This window comes from Euprymna scolopes, chromosome 26 (genome assembly GCF_053919585.1).
Source record: "Euprymna scolopes isolate OS-2025 chromosome 26, ASM5391958v1, whole genome shotgun sequence".
Classification (NCBI taxonomy): domain Eukaryota; kingdom Metazoa; phylum Mollusca; class Cephalopoda; order Sepiida; family Sepiolidae; genus Euprymna; species Euprymna scolopes.
Window position 1 is genome coordinate 18,850,611 of NC_136507.1, and position 10,000 is coordinate 18,860,610.

At 35.2% G+C, this 10,000-nt stretch overlaps 2 protein-coding genes across 5 annotated transcripts in view; one reads left to right on the forward strand and one right to left on the reverse strand.

Annotated features, from left to right (window-relative positions):
• LOC145247940 (nuclear receptor subfamily 1 group D member 2-like) overlaps positions 1 to 10,000 on the forward strand; it is a 490,243-nt gene that overhangs the window by 464,196 nt on the left and 16,047 nt on the right. For all 4 annotated transcript variants that reach the window (XM_080109580.1, XM_080109582.1, XM_080109579.1 and 1 more), the window contains one exon: positions 6,660 to 6,836. In XM_080109580.1, the coding sequence (XP_079965706.1) occupies positions 6,660 to 6,836 (177 nt within the window). The remainder of the gene's footprint in view (positions 1 to 6,659; positions 6,837 to 10,000) is intronic.
• LOC145247945 (putative sodium/potassium-transporting ATPase subunit beta-3) overlaps positions 1 to 10,000 on the reverse strand; it is a 238,430-nt gene that overhangs the window by 36,615 nt on the left and 191,815 nt on the right. The gene's annotated exons all lie outside the window — the stretch shown is intronic.

Here is a 10,000-nt window from a genome sequence, read left to right on the forward strand (position 1 = left end):
TTGTCAAATCTCGAGTCTATAGACTCAAAATTGACAGAGTATTTGGTAGGGAAATGTACGCACACAGACACACATATGCAGAGACAATTTCACTTTTATAGATATAAAGATATATACATATTAATAAAGTGACCTCGTGAGTGTGAACGTGTGCAGAATGGTTGCTACTAAACTACTATGTTAATTTTAGTTCTACAGGCTTTAAAATTAATATATAGGGGAATGGGACCTGTGGAATAAATCCAATCAGGGTTTTAGCTGTTAAAAATATTTACTAAATGGTCAAAATTGAAAAGTTGGAATTTGGCAAGCATAAGTCAACGTTAAATGTGCCTTTACGCATGCGCAAATATACATTTATATATTTTACTGCATTAATTTTTAAAGTTTTGGTATCCATCTGTTTTAAGGTCATAAGTTTGTGAATATTGGTGGAAAGCTAAATGTTTTGTTTCCGATTCTAGCTGATGGCAGCGAAGTCATATTTATTTATCTTTTTTAAACTTTTTGAAATCACTAGTATATGTTGGGTACAATATAATAATCAATAGAGAATGGGCTCTATAATAATAAATACGAAATTTGTATAAATTAGAATATCATATTTAAATTTATTTTACGACTAGGCGACGTCGGGTGACCTGCTAGTAAGTTCAAATGCACTATTTATAGCTTTTTGTTTCGCCACTAACAAGCAGGCTGTAACTGACACGGACAAGAGTCTGTTTTGTCCGAGGCCAAATACCACTCTATAAATAATCCTACCCACTTTGTTTGCTGATTATACCTTCTCTTACGTCAGACACATGATTACCGATACTCCCTACCCTCCTCTCCTCACAGGAGTAATTTTGGGCAGCTTCCATTTTCCGATAAACTTCATCCTAATCTACTGACTTTGTCCATCTTTGGAGGCGGTGATAGTTAACACCTCGTTCATGAGGGGTCAGTATAACATGAGAATGAAATCCCTACCCCCGACACCCCTCCCCCAACCTTTACGTTACGTAATATCTTGGGTGGTTTAAAACCATATTGATACAGCACATTTGGGTGGATTGTGATGAGTAATTTTTAGTTATTGTTTTTTTACTCTGATGCACCCCCCCAACTCCACCTTCACCCCCTCGCTTGATGGCACCCACACACAGGAAATGTTTACCGTGATAACATAATTGCTTCTTTTTTTTTATTTTCAAAAGGTTTGATACCATTGGAGCACAGGATGGAGCAGATGCTAGTGTGTTTATAATAGGAGTGGATGGAGTAGGCTCAAATAACTGCTGCCATTACAGCAGTGTTATTATAGAAAAATAATGTTAATGACAGTGTTGTGACTGACATAAGTTTGTGTGGCAAGTTGAGTTTCTGACTGTCGACTATGCTCAGGTTCTCATTTGTTTTCCAAGATGCCAGTAGCTAAGCAGGTACATCTAGATTCAGTTTGCCCACAACAAATCTTTGTAGTAGTATAATGACCAACAAAGGTTCACATATACACATATCACGTTTAGGATAACAAAAAATAAAAAGTAAAGCACATGTAATTCAAAGGATCTAGATGAAAAGAAATGTTTTGTCTGGGCTTGTGTGTGAAAAACTTTGTGAAAACGTGTATAAGCTGTCACTATGCTTAGTAGTCCATAACTGTCTTGTTATTTGCCGAGATGCCTGTAGCCAGGTGGCAAAAGATAGATTTAGCTTGCCTACAAAGAGTCTGTCACAGTTAATGACAGTGTTGTGACTGACATAAGTTTATGTGGCAAGTTGAGTTTTTGAATGTGTGGGACAGAAGTTTAGTTTACAATTTGTATTTGTTTTAAACTTATACAGAAAAAGAAAACAAATATAGGTGTAAAGGAGATTACATTTTTTTAAAATTCTTAAATAAAAAAAATATGAGTCCCCCCCCCCTCTTTTAAAGTTGTAATGGAAAACTGTTTACAAGCTATCCTGACAGGGGTTAATAATTGATTAAAAAAAAATAATAATTATAAATTGTAGCAAAGTACATTATCATAGTGCTAATTAGTGATGGGATGATTCTAAAATATTTCCCAATTCCGATACAATTACTGATTCTGTACTAAATTCCTGATTCCGATACAATTACCGATTCCAATTCTGATACAATTACCGATTCCAATTCTGATTCTTTGTAAATCTCTAAATATTTAACTATAAAAATGTTATATTGTCCCGATTATCGTAAAAACACATCTTAAATGTGCATATATTTTCTCAAACGTAAAGTTTTACTGGAAGTTTAAAATCAATAAATATTTATTATTTTATTATTACTACAAACAGGGGACGATGTTTCTTAAACCAAAATTAAATAAAAAAAAAATATAATTTAAGGAATCTGTTTTGGCATTGTGAAAGAGGCTCAAATTTTTCCGATTCCGATACTCCAAAAGCCTCCAATATCGATAATCGTCCTTACACTAGTGCTAATAACATGGTATAACAATAACAAATGAAAATTTGCTAATTAAAATCCAAAATTGATATTTTTTATTTTTAACATTTTTACTTTCATTCACCACAAATAAAACATCCGAAGTACGAATGGCGTTCCAAAAGTAATGTCTGCTATTTATTTTATTCTGCCTGAATGGATCAGAGGGAACTGCAAATTTCATTGTTATGATGACAGAACTTATGCATTCATGACTTGAAAAGTTTAATCTTTCTGTTGTAGATATTTACGGTGTGAGACTCTAAGAAAAAAGCAACCACTGTCATAGATGTGCATCAGATGCTTCCCGGCTGACTACAATATTGCTGCACTTCTATTTCTTGTTCTCTTTCGATGGAGGAGAAATCCTTCACGACTGAGACAATTTTTATTTTTGTACCTTTTCTCCACGTTAAAAAACGACCCTGGTGTCTAACTCTGTCCCGTGGGGAGGCATAGTAAATAGGTACAATATCGTAGCCTTAAAGTCTAATGCAAACAAGTTCTTGTTGGACCGTACCGTTAAATAATCAAATTCTACCCAACTTCTACACTATTAACAAACACTACATTACCGCCTTACATTCATTAACCCTTATCCTCGAGTGGCCTTTGGGCCTTATTAAGTAGTGACTCCTTTGAATTCTTAGCAAAAGTGCATTGAGAATAGTGGTGACTATGCAGAGAAATAAATATGGTAGCATGAAAGATCGCTCATTTTAATGGTACTACTCCCGTTTTCATAGCTCTTCAATTTTTTGAGTTGAAAAAATAGGAGGCTTTACTATTGTAATGGCCCTCGTATGTCATTAGATTTGATTTGCTAGCAGCTTAAATACTATTTAGGCCCAACTTTTAAAAGCCAGCCAGCATAATTTTATTTACTAAATAACATGAAACAACAATAACAAATAAAAATTTGCAAATCAGTATCAAAGTTTGATTCGTCAATTTAAATGCTATTCAAGTCCAACTTTTAAAATTTCAAAAAGATAACTTGGTGATATTGAATCATCTAACCTAGACGCCGCTATTCTGAATTTGTGGCAGTAGGCCGCCATCAGTGGACTGTTTCTCTTGTATCAAACGGTTGTAAAAAGCTACGTGATTAAATATTAATTAATTAATTAATATTAAATATAGATTTAAATATCAAAAAGATATTAAAATTTTCTTAAATTTGCTGGAATAATTAATTTTTTAAACGAAAATGATCAATTCCTTTTCCATTATTTGCTTCACTGACTGTACTGATATGCAGAAGTTTAAATGTAATGTAAACCAACATCTTGTTCTTGATATTCCCTAAGCATGGTCCCAAATAGCAGCCCCTTATGTCCAAATGGCGATATGCCTTGTTTGGGATGAATGTGAGTTTTTTTTTTGTTTTTTTTTTTTAAGTAAAAATTCCATTCCAGGGAAAGTTTGTATTTGCTAGAAAAGAACTTTCGCATATGTTTTTTTTTTTTTTTTTTTTTTTTTTTTTTTTAATTTTAAAAAGATTTGTCTTTTTTTAAATTCTTTACAAAGTTACAGAAAATTGGCCAAGTCGACAAAAAAAAAAAAAATGAAGAATTTGTCAGTCAGGTTGACACGACGTCAGAAAACCGATTGTGATATTGCTTGAGAACGGTGGAGTGCGCATGCGTGTGTGTACAAAAAGTATGTCAGTGATGACGGCATGTTACAGCATCCCCCCCCTTTCATGACACGATTTCTACTGTTGGAAATGCGTCTACTACTACTACTACTACTACTACTACTACTACTACCGCTTATTCTTCAGTGCTTGTGATAACTTACTGCACTGCTGTGGTTAAAAAAAAAAATAAATAAATAAATAAATAAATAAATAAAACCTTCACATCGCCAAAGATTTCAATAGGACTCACGTATTACCTCACTGGACGAAGTCTCGAGAGGCAGTTTCTAGCTTGAATCTATCGATGAAAGTCATAATGCCAAATTCTTTTTTACACCAAATTTATTTGTTTTATAGGATAATAGCAGGCCGCCTGGCGCTGCCCGGTCATAAAAAAGATGCATATTATATTTTTAATTCATGCAGAAACTGAGATGTGCATGCTGCATACAAGTATTATGTTTTTTCTAAACAGTTCACGTTAAAAAAAAAAACAACCAAAATACTCTAGCTGAGATCGAAACCAAAACCTAAAGACAGGGAGTCCAGTTCGATAACCATTAGGCCAACTTACCACGTTCCTTAAAAAGTGTTTTCAAACCAACTTATTCTTAACATAAAGAAGCTGTCACGTGAACAATTCGTGCATGTGCATTCGTAAAACAGTTGAAAAACAGATAAAAATGCGATGACCCCTCAAGTACTAATTTTATCAATTTTAATCCCTTCGCAGCCCCTTTTCCGGATGAAAATTGATGAAAAGGTTTTCCACATGTCTGAATATCCTATATACTAAATTTCAAGTCTGTAGATCAAAAATTCGCTGAGTATATAGGTTGAGAATTATGCACACATGCACACATTCTCACTTTTATAGATATATAGATAAAATATTGGTCCAAAAAACATTAGCCCCATTTAATTGTGTAATTCAACCCCTGTTCCTTACCGAAGAGAGGTTACTAGTCTCTTTCTACTCCATCATTGTTTCTGTGAAATGTGCTCGGCTGAGCTCTAGTCTTTAGTTCCTCCTTGTAAAACATTCACAGCAAGAACTCGTCTAACTACCACAATAGAAAAATACTCCTTTCTTTCTCTCGTGTGCCTAGAAGTCAGGCAAAATTTTCTATAGAATAGACAGTTTTTTTTTTTAATTTTTTTAAAGGGCTTCTTTTCTGTGGAACACATTGCAGCAGGAGTGCTTCCCTGCTGATTACCACTTGATCATCTTTAAGTCCAATATCTACAAACTATCTCCATAATTAAATCACTCTATAAGCAATCAAACGTATTTCAATAATTGTTGTGGTCCGTAAGGATCCGAAAGAAAGATACCAATCAGTAATTAGCATAAACAAAATATATTGGACAGAAAAGTGAATGCAACAAACAAAATGTATATGTCAGTCCGACTATAAAGTGAGACATATTCCCAAGTGGATGAGTTTATTATTATTATCCGTAGGGTGGACACACTACAACACTTATTTAGCCTTATCTTCAAGTAACTTTAAGGCCTAGTAAATTAATATAAAAGAAAGAACTACAGGCCACATCATGGTACAGCTGAAGTTCTATACTTCCCTGCAGACTACAACATGGTTGTCTTAAAACCCAACGTTTCCAAATACTTGTTGAGCCATTCTCTTAAATAATCAAATTCGGTCTGTTCTATTCATTGTTTATAGTCTTCGTGATTATCAAGTTATTTTCTTGTTGCGGTCCCTTTAAAGGTTCGGAAGAAAGACACAACTCGGTAATTAGTGGAAAGAAAATATGTTGATCAGAAAGGCAAATAAAATAAATCAAAGGTATACGTCAGTCCGACTGCCACGTATGCATGATCTGTGTGCTAATGCCAGGATACTTATTCTTCAATGGAACAGTTCATTATTATCCGTTAAGTGGACACACCATAAGAGTAACATTAATCCAGGTTAGTACTCTCATAGTGATCCTTATCTTTTGTTGGGCATTCATTCCCGTCTCATTGACTTTTATATTCGAGTAGCTCTTAAACAGTTCAAGTAAAATAGGTTAAAAAAAATAATAAGAGTATCCGTACATCATGTGTCATTTATAATATTTCTGTCTGTTGGTCACTGATAAGTTCCAAAACTACTTAAAAGAAATCAAATTTGGCTTGAACAGCCTTTAGAATGCTATTGAAAATAGGTCCCGGGGGGGGGGGGCAAAATTTATAATATAAATCTTACCTGTCTGTTTAAATGTATGTATGTTTGTATATCTGCCTAAAACTTTCGACAGAGGCAACAGATTTTCATGAGATCAGTATTGTTTTGAAGCTCAATCCCCCAGACAACAAATATCGAAAATATTTGCCCAAAACATTAATTTCTTCACCCTCAACTGGGCACTTTTCTACAAAGGGGGAAGGGGGTCGCTATTTTCACCAATATTTTCGAAATTCATCCCTTCTTTTTGATTGACTAGCCTTAATTTAAACCTTTGCCACTTCCTTAGCTTTATTAAAAACAATTTCACACACATTTGGTCTTTCTAACCGTTAATTTTTTCTTTTCTTTTTTTTTTCAGAATGGTCCACTGTTGTCATCGAGATCTGATAAGTTAGGGGAGCTTTGCTGGCAAAGTTTTCAACACCGCTTGAACAAGACAATTCAGGATGTGATTGTGTTTGCGAAAAAAATTCCTGGATTCACATCGTTAGAACAAGACAGTCAAATTAAGTTAATAAAAGGCGGATGTTTTGAGGTAAGGTGACACACCTGTGTAGATGCGACTCATTGGAACGTATCACTTTCTATGAATGCAATTGACTTTTTTTTTACCTTACTAATGTGTCAGCGCTTATCAAGGTGCAAAAACCACTTGAGGATAGGTTATTTGGTTTTACAGCATACCAACTCTTTTCTGGTTTTATATCTTCTAATATTTATTTATTGTGTTTGGTTTGGTTGTTTTGTTTTGCAGCATATCAACTAGTGTTGAGACGATTAATCGGAATCAGGAATCGGAAAAATTGGAACTTTTTCAGGAATCAGAAAAATTGTCCAATGCCAAAGACGCTTTCTTTAATTGTATTTTTTTTACTTGATTTAGTTTCAAAGAAAATCTTCCGTTCCTGGTAGTAATAATCAAATCATAGATATTTATTGATTTTCAACTACCAGTAAAACTAAAATCTATAGTCTCGCACAAGTGTATTTTTATGCTTGAGAAAATATCTGCACATTTAATGTTTTTACGGTAATTGTGAAAAAAAAAAAATAACAATGTTATAGTTAGATACCTGGAAATTTATAAAGGAATTGAAATCAGAATCGGTAATTGTATCGGAACTGGGAAATTAGTACAGAATCAGTAATCTATAATATAAATCTCACCTTTTTGTTTAAATGTATGTATGTATGCTTGTATATCTCACAAAAACTGTCAACAGAGGCAACGTATTTTCATGAGATTGGTATCATTTTGAAGCTCGACCCTTCGGATGACAAATATCAAAAAATTGGTCAAAAAAAGTAAATCCTTCACTCTCAACTGGGCACTTTTCTACAGGGAGGGGGGTCGCTTTTTTCGCAGATATTTTTGAAAGTCATCCCCTCTTTTCGATTGTCTAGCCTACGTCACTTCCGGTTTGGCGATGGGCACAACAGTTAACGCGTCACATTTTTAAAAATTTTTTATTTTTTTTTTCACAGTCTTTTTCTCTTTCATGGTACGAGTTCAAACCTGCCTGCTTACGACCACTTTTTTTTTCTTTTTTTTTTTTTGCTCAACCACCACCCTTACGCACACCTCCACTTTTTTTTTTGCCTTTGCGTCACGGGTTCAATCCTGCCTGCCTACTACAACTTTTTTTTTTTTTTTTTTTTCTCTCAACACACACCTACAAACACCCAGGCGATGCTGGGCACTGAGGCTAGTTGTATCGGAATCAGGAAAAATATTGGAATCATCCTATCACTAATATCAACCCTTTTCGGGTCATTTAATGCTGAATCCAGTAATTTTGGAAAAAAAGTTTTTCCGCTTCAGGCTATTCATATTTTCAATCACCTATTCATGGGGTTTGGTTTGGTTAGGTTGTAGATGAAAATTTTGTTTTTGTTTTTGACTTTGCAGAACATGATTGAGTTTTGTAAGGGGAAAAGGAAAAACATATATCAATGTTTGGTGCATTTTAGCCCAGGAAGCCAGTATCTTCAGACAGCCTGATATGATAGCACCAGATGACTCAAGGAAAAGAGTTAAAGGAATTTTCAAATTTTGGAGAGGATTGGAAACAATGAATACGACTCAACAAGGATTTCCAAGTTTGTTTTACAATACAATGAAAAGGTGGTCAAAAACAAATATATAAACAAATAAATGTTACCGTGACATTTATTGGGTGGGTTTCTAAAAGTACTTTGTTTAATTTTTAATTTTTAAGTCATTATCAAGTCTTCAAAGATGTAAGAGTAAAATCACGGCCATTTTTTTCTTGTTTTCGCATAACACTTGGCACCACTTGTTTTTCTAACAGACATCTAACAATTCCTTTAAACATTTTCAAGTTTCTTTCCAAAAACTTCCACAGAATATAATACCATGGGGCTGCTTCCCAGCTAACTGCAATATGACCAGTTTAGGAGGAGAGAGCATTAACTAGACCTCCACTGGAAAAGGGCTGAGAACACTGGGGCCTTAGGGAGGCTTTTTGCCACCCAAACTCTAAGGCATACCGATGGCCATTGCCAACGAGAGATCAAAGGTAAATGGCTGTTGCGATAATGTGAAGGGTGGAGAGTACTGGAAAACTTGGGAGATTTGTTTATTACTCAGGCTCCAGGGATCACCACAGTTTATTGCCAGTGAGTGATTGCTGGTAATGGCCTGTGTGAGAACTCCTCGTGGGTAGATAATCATAATAAGTTGACTTATCTAAACACTTTATCACAGAACCAGAATTAGCTCTACAGGGTGGAACGATAAAATTATCGTACTAGAAATAATGGCACGATTCCATTTCTGTTTGATAAAAACCTATTTTCTTTTTTTTGTTTCAAACCATCTACTAGTTGGTTAGTTGTGTACAAATCCTAAAAGCGATAGGAGCCTTCTATCATGTCTGAAAGTGATACAATGTTCAACGAGCGAGATCGGAGATGTGCCGCTGTACAGCTCATGCTCTTTATTGATTAAAGTTATGACAACAGGACCATTACCAGCACCCTCAAAATGCATTGCTGGATTGCCACGAATAACAGGGACATCCCCAAGGTGATGAAAACAAAGTTTCTGGTCATGAGTATGGTGTTTGGTATGGTTTCAAGTGAGGGCCACATCATGCCACCTCACATCTTCAAAGCCAGCTTGAAAGTCAACACCAAAATGTACCTGGATGTGCTGAAGAGTGTGGTGATCCCCTGATACAATCAGGTGCCCGCTGGCCGACCCTGGGTGTGGCAGCAGGACTCAGCACTGGCCCACGAGTTAAAAAAAATCAAGGCTTGGCTTCAGAAGGATTACTACGACTTTGTACCCTTCTCTCACTGCCCCCCCCCTACTCCCCAACCTGAACCTACTGGACTACTTCATTTGGTTATACATCAAAAACATCACCAACATGACCTCCTACAAAAAAGCCAGCCTGATCACTATTAGCTGAGTATTCACGGAACTCCTGCTGGCATTTGTGGAAATGGCATGCTCCCAGTTCTGGACCTGCATCAAGGCGATGATTGAGGCTGAAGATGGCTACATTGAATAAATGTCAGCTCTACTACATACTCAAGTTACCTGAACTGATTTTTTTCAATAAAAGTTTTAAAATACAACTGTAGTGTTATTTTCTTTAGGGCGACAACTTTATCATTCTACCCTGTAATTCTGCAATAATAAGAAAAATAATAACAATAACAATAATGATA